We start from the raw sequence: 15095 nt of genomic DNA, 5'->3' as shown, positions 1-15095 counted from the left end.
CTGGCCTAGTAATCTAGAGATGCAGGCTAATGCTCTGGGTGCATGGGTTCAGATCCCATCATGGCAGCTTGTAGAATTTAAATTCAATTAATGAATCTAAAGCTAGTCTGAGTAATGATGACTGTAGTAGCCATTATTGATAGTTGTAAAAACCCATCTGGTTCACTAATGTTCTATAGGGAAGAAAATCTGATATCCTTAACTGGTCTGGCTGATTTGTGAGTCCAGACCCATAGCAATGTAGTTGACTCTTTACTGCCCTCTGCAATAGCTGAGCAGACAACTGGCCTTGCCAGCGATACCCACATCCCATGAAAGAATAAAAGAAAAATAAAGTACATCAGCAAATAGATTAACACCGAACTTCAGCTTCTCAGATGGCAGGAAGATGAGGAGAATGAGTTAAGAGTAGGAGACTTTTGATTTCAGCATTAGGACTGGGTATTTGGACAGTGTTCCCATCTAGTCAATGGTAGACATGGAGTAATGGAGGAGAAACCACTGACTTCGATGCATTTAACTTGTTGCTAGCTCTATAACCTTTGAAAAAACAGCTTTGTCATACAGCACATTGTGGTCTTGTTGCATCAAGCTATATACTTGAAACATAGAGAATCACAGGATGGCTACAGCACAGAAGGAGGCCATTTGACCTTTGGTGTCCATGCTGGGTCTCTGCAAGAGCAATTCATCGAGCCCCATGCCCCAGCCTTCTCCCCATAGCCCTGTATTTTTCTTTTGTTTCAGGTAATTGTTTAATTTTCTTTTGAAAGCCACAATTGAATTTGCCACTACCACACTCTCAGACAGTGCACTCCAGATCCCAACCAGTCGCAGGTAAAAATGTTTTTCCCCATGTCGCCTTTGAATCTTTTGCCATTCACCTTAAATCTCTGCCCTCTGATTCTCGGCCATTGCCCTCTGCATGAAGAAGTGTTCCCGGAGGGGTTCTTGAAAGGGCTGGGTGGGCTCATATCTATTTTGTGGGCCCAATAGGAGCATTTCTGCTACTCTTAGGCTCCACAAAAATAACCTAAAAATTCCTGGGCGATTGTCTTTAAGTTGGGCTGCAAACAGCCTGGCACAGAGATGTTAGGGGTGTACAGAATCATGTAATCATCATTTCAAATATTTCTCTTGGAACTGACTTAAAAAAATATCCATTTTTTTCTTTTAATCAAATAAGGTAGAAGCTACTTTTTACCCCTTAATTAGCAATCCTCTGATGTAGATGTATCCAAGTGTTTTGACTTGTGCTCACTTGACTACATGCCATGGATTCTCAACTGCTATGTGTAAAGTTTGAATCTGGGTTTCCATTAACTTGCATATATTAGTCTTATTTCCACTCCATGTAAAATAATGGAATTGATTATCATGAGTAAACCTCTACACGAGAATAGAATCATATAACAGAGTTATCAGCAATCATGGACTAGGGAAGGATCTGAGAAACCTCCTCTAATCTTTTGAGAAAGTAACAATCGAAGTGGTCTATGGAAAGTGCCATGATGAATTGTACCTTGACTTCCAAAAACTGTTAACAAAGTTCCACATGCAAAGCTATTAATTAAACTCCGAGCTGGAGGGATTCAGGGTAGATCTTGGAATGGATAAGAAATGAGTTGAAGGATAAGATACTTGTTGGGCAGTTATGTCAGAGTGGGGTTGGCTGTGGGATGGATGAAGTAGACTTGCTTTAGGGTTCTGTGCTGGGAACATGCTACTGTTTCTATTTTACATGAGTGACAGGATTCAATGCGAATTGGTTAAAGTTGTAGAGAATATCAAGGTAGATGGGGCTGTGGTATTAGAAGATGCAACCATCTACCCTTGATATTCAATGGCATTACCATCACTGAATCCCCCACTATCAACATCCTGGGGGTTACCATTGACCAGAAACTGAACTGGACCAGCCATATAAACACTGTGACTATAAGAGCAGGTCAGAGGCTAGGAATCCTGCGATGAGTAACCCACCTCCTGGCTCCCAAAAGCCTGTCCACCAGCTACAAGGCACAAGTCAGGAGTGTGATAGAAACTCCCCACTTGCCTGGATGAGTGCAACTCCCACAGCACTCAAGAAGCTTGACACCATCCAAGACAAAGCAGCCCGCTTGATTGGCACCACATCCACAAACATTCACTCCCTCCACCACCGACGCACAGGAGCAGCAGTGTGTACCATCTACAAGATGCACTGCAGAAACTCACCATGGCTCCTTCGACAGCACCTTCCAAACCCATGACCACTAGCATTAGAAGGACAAGGACAGCAGATAGATGGAAACACCACCACCTGTAATTTCCCTTCCAAGTCACTCACCATCCTGACTTGGAAATATATCACCGTTCCTTCACTGTCACTGGGTCAAAATCTTGGAACTCCCTCCCTAACACCACATGGACTGCAGCGGTTCAAGAAGGCAGCTCACCACCTTCTCAAGCGCACCTAAGGATGGGCAATAAATGCTGGCCCAGCCAGTGAAGCCCACATCTCGTGAATGAATTTAAAAAGTTAGAAACTACAGAGTGTGTTAGACAAAATATGTAAATGGGCAGAAGAAATTTAAGGCAGAGAGATGTAAAATGTTACACAGGAAGAAAAAAATCAGGCAACATGCATCTGCCATTGTTGAAATAGCTGAGAATAAAGCTGAATGTGAATGGTCTCCTTACACTTGAGGTTATCCAAAACCCAACTGCCTGTGTCTTAACTCACAGCAAGTCATGTTCTATTATCACCCCTCTGCTCGTTGATTTACACTGGCTTCTGGTCAATCAACGTCTTGATTTTAAAATTCTCAACCTTTCAAATTCACTTTGCCCCTCCCTATCTCTGTAATCTTCTCCAGCCCCACCACCCACTGAGATATCTGCACTCCTCTGTGCATTCCCAATTATAATCATTCCACTATTGGTAATCATGCCTCTGCCTCAAACTCCCCAGCCTCCCTGCACTGCTCTGCCTCTCTACCTCACTTTCATCCTTTCAAACGCTCCTTAAAATTTACCTCTTTTACCAAGTTTTTAGTTATCTGACCAAATATCTCTTTATGTGGTTTGGTGCCATACTTTGTTTCATAATGCTCCTGTGAAGCACCTTGGAAAGTTTCATCATGCTAAAGTTACTACATAAATATGAGTTGTGCGATTGTTGTTGCAAGAGACTTTCTTAAGAGACTGTATAGCAATATGTCTGACTAATGCAAAATAGCAACCAACAAACCCAACATCATGTTGAACTCCATAGTCAAAACAATAGAAATAAATTCTAGAGGAGGTAAGGGTCAAACTTTATAGTGTTGTAGTCAGGCTGCGTTTCGAATACTGTATCCAGTCCTGGCCACCGAGAAGCAAGAAAGGTATTGGTGTAATGCAGAGAACAGCCACAAGACTCAACCCCTATTGTTTCTTTCCAGCTTGGAACATAGGATCCTGAGAGGCTATCTTCCAGATGTTTAAAAGATTGTTAAGGGTATAAAAAAGATTAACGCAGAATATTAAACAGCAGGAGTGTAACAGGTTCAAAATAGGATATAAACAGAAAAGAATTCTCAAAATAGAATAGAAATAGGATACATAATCAAGAAAAATGTCTTCAAAGAAAGAGAAATCAACACATTGAATAAAGTTCTAGGTAAAGTTAAAGCAAAATACAGTGAATCCTGAAGATCTGAAATAAAAACAAAGTGCTGGAAAACCTCACTAGGTCTAGTAGCATCTGTGGAGAACATTGGAACAGGAGTAGGCCATTTGGCACATTGAACCTGCTCTGCCATTCAGTTAGATCATGACTGATCATCTACCTCAATGCTACTTTCTCACACTATTTCCAAAGCTCTTGATGTCATTAGCCTCCATAAATCTTATGACTTTCTGTTCTGATATTTCTGTCTTGAACAGAGCTTCCACAGCCCTCTGGGGTAGAGAGTTCCAAATATTCACCACCATCTGAGTGAAGGAATTCCTCCTCAACTCAGTCTTAAATGGCCAGCCCTTATCCTGAGATTATATCTGCTGGTTTTAGACTCACCAGCCAGGGAAATACCTAATCTGCATCCACCCTGTCACGCTCCGTAAGAATTTTGTAAGTTTCAATGAGGTGACCCCTCATTCTTGAAATTCTAGGGAATACAGACCCAGTCTCCTCAATCTCTCCTCATATGACAATCTCTCCATCTCAGGGATTAATCTGGTGAACCTTCATTGCACTCGCTCTATGGCAAGTATATCCTTTCTTAGATAAGCGGGTCAAAACTGTGCACAATACTCCAGGTGAGGTCTGACCAAGGCTCTGAACGACTGCAGCAAGAGATCTTTCCTCTGTACTCAAATCCCCTCATGATGAAGGCAAGAATATCATTTGCCTTCCGAATTGCTTGCTGCACCTACATGCTGGCTTTAAGTGACTTATGAACAAGGACATCCAGGGCCCTTAGGACACCCGCACTTCCCAATCTCTCACCATTTAAGAAATATTCTGCTTTCTGTTTTTTCAGCCAAAGTGAATAACTTCACGCTTATCACATCATATTCCAATTGCCATGTTCCAGCCCATTCACTTAGCCTGTCCAAATCCTCTTGAAGTCCCCATGCATCCTCCTCATAACTTACGTTCCCATTCATTTTGGTGTCATCATCAAATTTAGAATTATCACAATTGGTCCCCATATCCAAATCATTTATATCGATTGTGAACGGCTATGGGCCTAGCACTGATCCTTGCGGTACCCCACTAGTAACAGCCTGCCCTCCTGAGAGTGATCCGTTTATTCCTGTTCTCTGATTTTTGTCTGTTAACCAATTCTCAACCCATACCAGTATATTTCCCCCAATCCCATGCACTGTAATTTTATTTATTAACCTCCTGTATGGGACCTTATCAAAAGCCTTCTGAAAATCCAAATATACCACATCCACTAGTTTACCTTCATCAATGCTACAAATAACATCCTCAAAAACCTCCAACAAGTTTGTCAAACATGATTTTCCTTTCATAAACCCATGTTGACTCTGCCCAATTTTACTATTCTTTTCTAAATGTCCAGTTATCACATCCTTTATAACAGATTCTAACATTTTCGGGACTACTGGCAGCAAACAGGTCTGCAGTTCTCCATTCTCCCTCTTCCTTCTCCCTCTTCCTCCCTTCTGAAATAGTGGGGTTACATTCGCTACTTTCCTGTCTGCAGTAACCTTTCCAGAATCTACAGAAGTTTGAAAGATAACCACCAATGCATCCACTAGGGAGAAAAAGAGTTAACATTTTGAGTCTAATATGACTCTCCTCCAAAACCAGGTAAAGTAATAAAGACAGTGTGATTTTCCTACGATTCTTAAAACTCCTGTGCCACAGGGTGCGGGCGGATGAAATCCCATTTCCTGTGCTCTGATAATGCTGTTCTTAAATTAATTACCACAGAACCTAGATCTCAGGATGTGGTAATGCCAGCATTTATTGCTCATCCCTAGTTAGTAGAAGGTTGCTTGAACCACTGTAATATTCTTTTGAGACAAGCGAGCGGCTCCTGAGATCAATTCGTGAGCAATTAAGAGTCAACCATATTGTTGTGGGACTGGAGTAATGTAGAAGGACATATAACTAGGTGAAGGTGATAGATTTTCTTCCCTATAGAGCATGAATAAATCAGTTGTTTTTTTTAAACGACAAACCAATTGCCTTATGGTCGCTATTACTGATAGCAGCTTCTTATTTCCAATTATTTCAATTGAGTTCAAATTGTCAAGTTGCCGTGATGGGATTTAGATGAGGAAAGATTGGAGGTGGCTCGAGAGGATTGAATAGGCACAGAAACAGGCCTTTCAATCCAACCAGTCCATGCCAGTGTCTATGTTCCACCTGAGTTTCCTCCCATCTTTCCTCACCTAAGTCTACCATCCTAACCCTCTATTCCCTTCTCCCTCATGTGTTTGTCTAGTTTCCCCTTAAATACATCGACACTGTTCACTTCAACCACTCCCTGTGGTAGTGAGTTCCACATTCTCACCACTCTCTGGGTGAAGAAGTTTCTCCTGAATTCCCTATTGGATTTCTTGGTGACGATCTTATATTGACGGCCTCTAGTTCTGCTCTTCCCCACAAGAGGAAACATTCTCTCTGTATCCACTCGATCAAAACCTTTCAGAATTTTAAAGACCTCGATTAGGTCACCCCCTCAGTCACCTTTTTTCAAGAGAAAAGAGACCCAGCCTGTCAATCCTTTCCTGATATGTAGCCCCGCACATTTCTGGGATCACCCTTGTAAATCTTCCCTGCACCTTCTCCAATGCCTCTATATCCTTTTTACAATATGACGATCAGAAGTGCACATAGAGCTCTTAAGACTGTGGGCAGGGTTTTGCAATGGTTGGGCTGGTGGGCCCGGGAGCAGCCAAGAAACAGTCCGCCACCCGCGATTGGCTCCCCATCGCAATTTCATGCTGGTGGGCCAATTAAGGCCCACTGAAATGCGACTCCGCACTGGCCGGGAAGGGGCAGGCAGGATGGTATCCTGTCAGCCGCTGGATCCAATGGCGACCTGTGGCTGTTTAAAAACGGCCCAGGTCAGAAGGCTGCCATGGAAGTACGTGTGTTCAGCATTCCCAATGGAGCCGAGTGTGGCTGGACACGGCAGGTAGGAGGGCAAGTAAACGGCAGGCGGGCAGGGCACTCGACCCCCCCCCTCGCTTTTGCGATGAGTGACTCACCGTCCTCCTGGGGGGGGCAGTGGCCGCTAGGAGGGACACCCTTGTCCCCAGAGATGGGAGGGGGAGGCCGCCACATCTCACAAAAAGAGCATAAGAGGAGCTGGCAGCAACGGTGAGCAGCCAGGGCATGGTGTGGCACGCATGGGTACAGTGCTGGAAGCACTTCAATGACCTGCTGTGCCCAGGAAGGGTGAGTACCATGTTGGCATGGGTCAGTGTGCGGAAGTGTTAGGGTGTGGCCGGCCCCACCGTGGACCTCAGGGGTGCGAGAGTCTGAGTGCCAACTGTCAATGACACCAGAGCTGGCTAAGGGGGTGAGCCCTGGCTGCTTGGACTGAGTGCTTTGTGGCTTGAGGGCCACATCTCGGATGTGGCCTGTGAGGTGTTCCTCAGATGGGGTTGGCCAGGCTGCAATGGCTCTGGAGGTAGCGAGTGAACTAATTAACACTCCTCTGTCCTTTCAGGAGAAGGCAAGTCATAACCAGACAGAGAGGGCACGTATAGGCAAAGGGCAGCCCAACCTCCTGCTGCTCAGCAGGTTCAGCAACCTCCTGTTGTCTCAGCAAGACGCCCTGAAGCTCGAGAGCCAGCACGCTCCACATGCAACCGGGTGTGGAGAGGCGGGGATGCCAGACAAAGGAAAGAGTACAGTAAGAGTTTCAGATTGTGCAACCATTCTAGTGTAGTCTCTTCACTGATGTGAGCATCTAACCTGGAGTCACCATTGATCATTGAAAGACAATGGAACCGTGATGCAGATCTCCAGTGTCTTCAGCAGGGTACCTGGCATGCACAGTGACAGTGTGATGACTTTAACTGAAGACATGTCCTTGTTCTCCCTTTTAAGTTCACCAGCACGCACTCACTCTCTGGACCCCGAAGGGCCACCCCTGACTCCGGAGGACCACCGAGCTTCTGTTGCACCAGCGTCACACCCGTTCTCTGAAGCAGGCACCAGCACAGATACCAGCATCTCAGTGGGCATTAGTTCAGCGGCTAGTATCTCGGTGCACATTGGAGAGGGCACTTCACACTCACCTGAGGTGCAGGTGGAGGCAGAGAGTGCCCAGGGCACCGGCAGTGGGAGGGCTGCTGGGGACCAAGACAATACTCAGTTGAAGGCTGACGATGAGCCTCTGGGGTCATCCATTAGGCGGCAGATGCTGGATGTCCAGTGAGATGTACGGGAGGATCTGGCGGAGATCCATGAGGATATGCATGCCAAGGTCTCCGTTATGGAGGAATCCATGTGGAGCATGAGCACTGCGCTAACCTTCATGGCCAAGCACACTGCCTCCTCCATCAAGAGAGTGGTGAATCTCATGGGGAGTCAGCTCCATGGACAGAATGAGGGGTTCCTGGGGTTTCACTTGGACCTGCAAGCCCTCGCACAGGCAATGACCACTCAGGTGGTCAGTGCCAGTGTGGGAGATGGATGAGGCACCCAGTATCCCAGTTAGGTGCCCATCCATCAATGGTGAGCAGGGAGGTCCAGGGCGACCTCACATTGGTGCACGAGCTGCCTGTCATCCCTGCGGGCTCCTCTCAGGGCACTTCGGATGACATCAGCAGCTCCTCTGCCCCTCTGCCAGTAACATTGGCATCTGATGAGGCTGTGGCGACTGGGGAGATGCCAGTCTTGGCAGTGGCTGCTCCCTCCCAGGCGAAGCCAGCACAGGCTCCACTGGCCAGGGGATGACTGCCAAGGTCATCAAGGCCAATGGGACAGCAGAGTGAGCTGGCTGCCTCCAACGCCAATGCCAGCAAGGGGGTGGGGCGCACATGGACGTAGCACCCACAAATTAACTCACAAGTTAAAGGCACCATGAGCACAAGAGGAACAGATCACGGGCAATTTTATGTTTACTTTATCTATACAGGTCTGGGAATGAAGACCAGAGAAGTTTATGTAAATAGTTTGGAATTGTCAAAATGAGATAAATTTTGTTTTTGTCATCATGGCCTGAGTATGCTTCAGCTTTTTATTTTATTGCTGCAGGGTACGCCAGTATGTAATGCTGGACGCGAGTGGCTCTGAACTTTATTGCACAGGCACTGAGTGTTCTTTGCGTTCAAATAGAAGTGTCCTTTCGGGCATCCGGGATGGAGGCGGCAGCCCTGGCATGAGGTGGTAGCTCTTATTTGGCAGCCTAGCTGAAGAAGCATTGGATCAAGATGTCCCTGGTGTCCCTGCCTCCCTGGAGGTTCCCGAGGTCTGGCTCCAGGCCCTCAGTGTTCTCCTCACTGTGCTCCTCTCCTGACTCACATCTGGGCTCAAGATATGTGCCTGTACAGCTGTGTCAAGATCCTCTTCCTCCAGTGGGTTCCCCCTTGCCAGTGCCAGATTGTGGAGTGCGCACCATGCAACCACTATCAGTGACACCTGCTCTGGGGGTTTTGTAGTGGTCCCCCTGAACAGTCCAGGCATCAGAAGCACATCTTGAGAAGACCTATGGTCCTCTCTACCATCGCCCTTGTGGAGGCATGACTTGTATTGTAATGCTTCTCTGCCTCTGTTCTTGGGTGGTGGAGAGGTGTCATGAGCCATCTCTTCGATGGATAGCCCTTTTCACCCAGCAGCCATCCATCCAGTCGGGCTGGAGCACTGAAGAGCCTCAGCACCTGGGAGTGTCTGAGGATATAAGGGTCATGGGAGCTGCCTGGGTACCTTGCACAGACTTGCGGAATCAGCATCCTGTGATCACACACTATCTGCACGTTCATGGAGTGGAAGCTCTTCCTGTTGACGAAGGCACCGGGCTCACCTGCTGGCACCTTGATGGCCACATGTGTGCAGTCGATGGCACCCTGGACACTGCAAACCCTCTGGCTCGCTCAGCCTGGCTGGCCTCGTCAGTACGATAAAGAATAAAGGTCAGTACCTGCCTGAACAGAGCTTCTGTCACCAGCTTGACACAACTGTGGACAGTTGGTTGGGACACTCCACATAGATCCCCCACTGACCCAGAAGAGCCAGAAGCATAGAAGTTGAGGGCCACTGTGACCTTCAGAGTCACTGGCATGGGGTGTCCACCCACACAGTCGGAGCTGATCTCAGGCCCAATCATTTGACAAATGGAGGTCACGCTCTCCCTTGAGAGGCGGAGCCTCCTTCGGTATTGCACCTGAGACATACTGAGGTAGCTGCTTCGCTGCCTGTAAACCCTGACAGCAGGATAGTGGCGTCTTCTGCAGCCCCTTCCACCTTGGACTTCCTGCTGGCCCTGCGCCCCTTGTGCCCAATTATCTGGCCTTAAGAGGTTTGTAGAAGGCCCAGGTTCGAAAGGGGAGAGGGTGGAAATCAGCCAGGGTGTGGGAAGCTAGTGTTGATCACTTGTCCAGGTCATTGTCAGATTCTACCTTATGAAGCTACATGCATCCAATGGTCACTTGGCAATTTACGGGAGATTCGTCCATGGCTGTAGAATCGGACTCTGGAACATCAATAACTTCAGGAGAAGAAGGAATCAGGGAAAATCAAGGGGAGAATTAAAGAATTCCAATTGTATTTACTCGTCACATCATTAAAAGATATTCACCCAGTGAGGTGAGCTGATTGCCCGATGGTCGTGACCTATGACAAGCTCCATGAAATGGTATCACCCCAATACCACCACAAGCCATCCCTGGCTGTGTACAAGGTTTGATCCTAGAACCTCAGCTGGACATTGCCAGAGAAGACACCATGTCCATACTTAATTAAACTCCTAAGCTATCTGCAAATGCTGCCCTGCTAGTTTACACCTCGACTTAATTAGGTCCAAAAGAAATAGAAAATTTAGGTGAAGTTGGTTGACATTAGGCATTGAGAAAGCTGATCGCACCTTTCCTTCAAATAGTGATGGGATTGCAGCTCCTTGCTATTAGGGAGACAAGAGTTGTGGGGGGGAGAGTGACAACTTTGAAGTTAAAGAGGGATTGCACCAAGGATCGGCACTGACCCCCTTCCCTTTCCTGATGGCCACGGGTGTTTTAACTGAGAAAGCGAGACAGGAAGCACCATGGCCAACGATGTTTGCAGTTAACATTGAGCTACGTGGCAGGGATGATGAGAACATGACTGGAGTAAAGTACTGGAATATGGGATGGGAAGATCATTAGACCAAGGACCCAACATATGGCCTGTCAGTTTGAGTTTGGGGAAGAGGATTGGAGTGGAAGTGTAAAGATTATTAGTGAAGGCTTGGAGAAAGTCAGGTACCTGGGGTCAATGGTGGCAGAAGATGGAAGTATGGGAATGGAAATAAAGCAATGGATTAGCTCTGTTTGGAGTAACTGGAAGAAATGCAGTGGAGTGTTAGGTGACAGAAAAATTTCACTAAAGCTGAAAGGAAGAATCTACAAGCTAGTGGTGAGACTGGTTTTGTTATATTGTGCAGAAACTTGGGCAACACCAAGAAGAGAGGAACAACGACTGGATACTAATGAGATATGGAAACTACAATGGATGTGTGGAGTAATGAGAAAGGACAAGATCAGAAACCACACTAGTTCCCCTACTATCATCAGGGAGTCAGTGAAGATTGTGGGAGCAGCGAAGAAAGGGAAGAGATTGAAGTGTTATGGTCCTCTATTGTGGAGAGAGAGAGGGGAAATGTGGTGAGGTGAATGATGAAGATGGGGCTGCCAGGAAGAAGAAGAGGCAAGCCTGAAACCAGGTGGAAAGATGCCGTGGCGAGAGGCTTAAAGGCAGTGGGATTGGAAGAGCAGCGGGTGACTGACAGGAGATAGAGAAGAATGATCAACCAGCATTGTGGTGACCCCAAGTTAAATGGGAGAAGCTGAATGAAGATTCGGTATGCAAACTGAAATAAAAATAAAAATTTTAAGAATCTGCTGTAATTACTGCATCTGGGCTAAATGAATAATTTAAAAATAAGATTATACAGTTCTCCTTATGAGTGTTGATAGGATAAGTAAGGAGAAACTGTTTCCAGTGGCAGCTAGAGGATATGGATTTAAGATAATTGGCAAAAGAGGTTGAGGTAAGATAAGGGGCAAAATGTATCCCGTGGGTTATTGTGATCTGCCTGAAGAGGTGCTGGAAGCAGATTCAATAATAACTTTCAAAGGTGGATTGGATAAATATGTGAAGAGGAAAATTGGTGCAACTATGGGAAAGAGTGAGGCGAATTGAAAAGTTCTTTCAAAGAGCTAGTACGGATACGATAGACTGAATGGCCTACTTCTGTGCTGGGTCAATCTATGATTCTATTTTCTATTTATATATGTTTCCATCCTTCATTTTCTTTCATTTATTTTCACTATTTATCTTTTTCCTGACACCTTTATCAGTCCATTCTCTCTCTCTCTCTCTTTCTGTGTCTCTGTTTCTGTCTTTTCCTCTGTGTTCGCTTTTGCCATATCTGTTCATCTGTCTCTCTTGCTCTCTTTCCCTCCAACTCTATCGCCCTGTTTCTCTCTGCTCACAACCCCCACCCTCTTGTTTTTTCTCTCTCTAATTACTCTCACTTTGATAGATTCGCTTCCTCTCTGCTTCACTGGTCGCCACCGCCGCTGCCTCGTTAACCCATTCTTGCGCGGCTCGCCTGATTTCCATTTCAATGGCGTGGCGGAAATTAAACGAAAATAAAAAAAAAAGGGGGGGGCTTGGGTTGACCTGACATTTGTCACTTGTCTCGTCGCAAGGTCGAGAAATCAGAGGGCTCGCGAAGAAACCAGAGCCCGAGGGGAAGCGCAGCAGGAGCCGGCCTGAATAGACACAGAGAGTCTCCCCTGGGCATGTAGCACAGAGCCGGTCACCAGCACTGGCCAAACTTCCTGCCCACCTCATACACCTGCTCCATCTGTTTGGTCCAACGGATACTTTATTTTTCCGTCCGACGCATTCTTAAAACCCCATTGCTGCCTGTGCGGTTCTTTAATAAGTCCAACACAGCCACTCTGTTCCAATAGGAGAGGTGGATACGATGGGCCGAAGGGACTGTTTCTGTGCTGTATAGCCCTATGACTACTCAAATCCTTCGGGTTTGGATTTTGCGAACACATTCCCCACAAGAAACATACCTGTGTGTGTAGATTTATATCTCTTGTAGCTAAATAGAATTGTTCCTGTGACCAAACCCGAACACACCCCTCAATCCCGTTTCAGTGAAATTGCAGGCGGTGTATCCCGCATACAGAAAGGCTTCTTTGGTCAATGTAAATCAATGGTATAAATAACCCTTTCCAAAACTTCACTGCTTGGCAAATTAAAATGGAGAGGCGGTGGGGAGAGGGAGGATGGAACTGCTAATTAATCTGAGAAGGAGAAGCATTGAAGTGGCTTATCCGGCGTCTCTGCCCTGAAATAAGTCCAGGACAGCTTCGTGTAGAACTGGGGGCCAAAAAGGTCCCAGCACTTTCCTCTTGTACATCCGATCGCCTCCCAGTTTTCCCGCATTGTTCGTTTATCGTTCGAAAAGTAACGTTTGAGCCGCTTCTCTTACACAGGGCGCATCGCATAGAGGGGTTTGGGGGAACAGAGCACTACCGGGCACTGAAAGTGCCGCTTACCGAAGGGGAGGGAGCAGAGCAGGGAATGCCCCCATGGACTGTACTGAGACCATGGTCAAACTTCAGCGATTGACTTTAAAATCCACATCAACACCGGACCTAAAGCCTGCCTAGAGCCGCGTGTCACATATTATAACAAGATTCTTATAAACACGTTATCGAATTGCTCATTTATCCCTTTTTTATTGATGTGATATCCCAAATTCTCAGTTCCTTGCCCAGCTCAATATGCTGTCTAAATGCCAGATGTGGACCGACAACAGCAGGAGATTAGAGTAATCGACTCTAATTACGGGCTCTCTCTGGTTCCTTACCATATTCAATCTAATGTACACTTATCCTTCCTGATAACCCATCACTGTTCTATAGTTCATATACACCCCACAATCCACGGATATTTATTCTAACGGGTTAGGAGGGCAATTTCCGTCTTAGACTGGCACAGCGCGTTGAATATTAAGAGGGAGTGGATTATTGTACAGGTACAAATTGTACTGTTCGCAATTATTTTTCGTGCAGTGAACGATTTTCGGCGATCCTGCAGGTTGTGTATTACACTTTAATTACATTTAAATCCTGTGGAGAGACGAAGCCGTGTTTTTTTTACGCGGGGTAGCTGAGGGCGTGTGTGTAACAGCACCTATCCTCTTTAATGGCGAGAGACGTCGCTTTGAAAATGACCTCTGAGGAGAATCCGCAACTGGGCAGGGTTCTTGGAGAGGGTGAGATCCAAGAACTGGGAATTTCCAGCAGGGATCTTGAGGAACTTGTGCTCCCGAAACAGCCGAGACTTGTTGCTTGGCCCGCACTGGGGGTCAGTTAAACTTTCCATGCAGCTAACGAACAACTGCAACACTCTCCACTCGAATCCAGGTAGCAGAGAGCCCAAGGTCGATCAGCATCTCGTTTTAGCGAAGCCAAGTGCCAAAAACAGTTCCAGTTGTTCCCCAGAAATGCTAACCTGTCTGCTTGCCTTCAGGTGCCGACTGACCTGCTCGGCAGCCCAGCACCTGCCAGTTTAGTTCCGATTTCTAACAGGTAAACAAAAAGACAATCTTTGCCGTTGCTTGTTATCTGCTAGCGCCGTTCGGCTGGCGAATGTTATTCGGTTAGGCTGCAGGGCAGACAACACCCAAATGTTCTAAAACAACCCCCTCTTCAGAAGCTGGGGAGCCAAACAGTGGACCTTACCCCCAGATAAACTTTACTGAATTGCCTCTGGAAGCTGAACCAGTTTGCAGGTTTCAAAATGAGCATTGCCAACGAATCCTCATTCTAACCCCGCTCCAGGTTGGAATTAAATTTAGGGCGAATCAGTACCTGAACAGTTTGCTTTCGTAAACAGGTTTTATATATATATAATGTCTGCTTGCTCTCATACAAAACGGGCCCCGGGTGCTGATGAATCACTTTGTCATTCTCTTGAAATAACTGCTGTTCACGATCAACTAACACATATATACACACACATATATACACACACAGATATATATATATACACACACATATATACACACACATATATATATATATATGTACACACATATATATACACACACACACCAAGTGCCAGAGTTTGCAGCTCTCAAGTATCGGGATCTATCAGAAAGAGGACAGGTCGATCCCCCTCCTTCCAACAGTTTACAAACACAAAATCTGGCTCACCTACCCCACTCACTCTAACACCGCCCCCACCCCCCCCCAAACCCGCACATTTTCAATCAAACCCATTTGTAATTGGGAAAACGCACATTTAAAAATGAGCATTAATTACAACTGAAGGAGGAATTCCAAGTATCTTGACAACTAAACACCGAATAAGCAGAATTAGTGCATTGGGGAAACAGGGAAAACGAACTGGAAAC

At 46.2% G+C, this 15095-nt stretch overlaps 1 protein-coding gene across 1 annotated transcript in view; it reads right to left on the bottom strand.

Moving 5' to 3' along the window:
• Positions 1–14062, bottom strand: part of LOC144694758 (paired box protein Pax-8-like) — a 97451-nt gene extending 83389 nt beyond the window's left edge. The window contains exons 1-2 of the mRNA XM_078565332.1: positions 13912–14062; positions 12187–12426 (exon numbers count right to left, since the gene is read on the bottom strand). Coding sequence (XP_078421458.1) covers positions 12187–12426; positions 13912–14062 — 391 coding nt within the window. The remainder of the gene's footprint in view (positions 1–12186; positions 12427–13911) is intronic.
• Between the last annotated feature and the right edge of the window lie 1033 nt (positions 14063–15095).

This window comes from Cetorhinus maximus, chromosome 20 (genome assembly GCF_964194155.1).
Source record: "Cetorhinus maximus chromosome 20, sCetMax3.hap1.1, whole genome shotgun sequence".
In the NCBI taxonomy this organism is placed as follows: Eukaryota; Metazoa; Chordata; class Chondrichthyes; order Lamniformes; family Cetorhinidae; genus Cetorhinus; species Cetorhinus maximus.
Note: the sequence above shows the minus strand (reverse complement) of the source record. Positions and strands in the feature narration are given on the sequence as shown.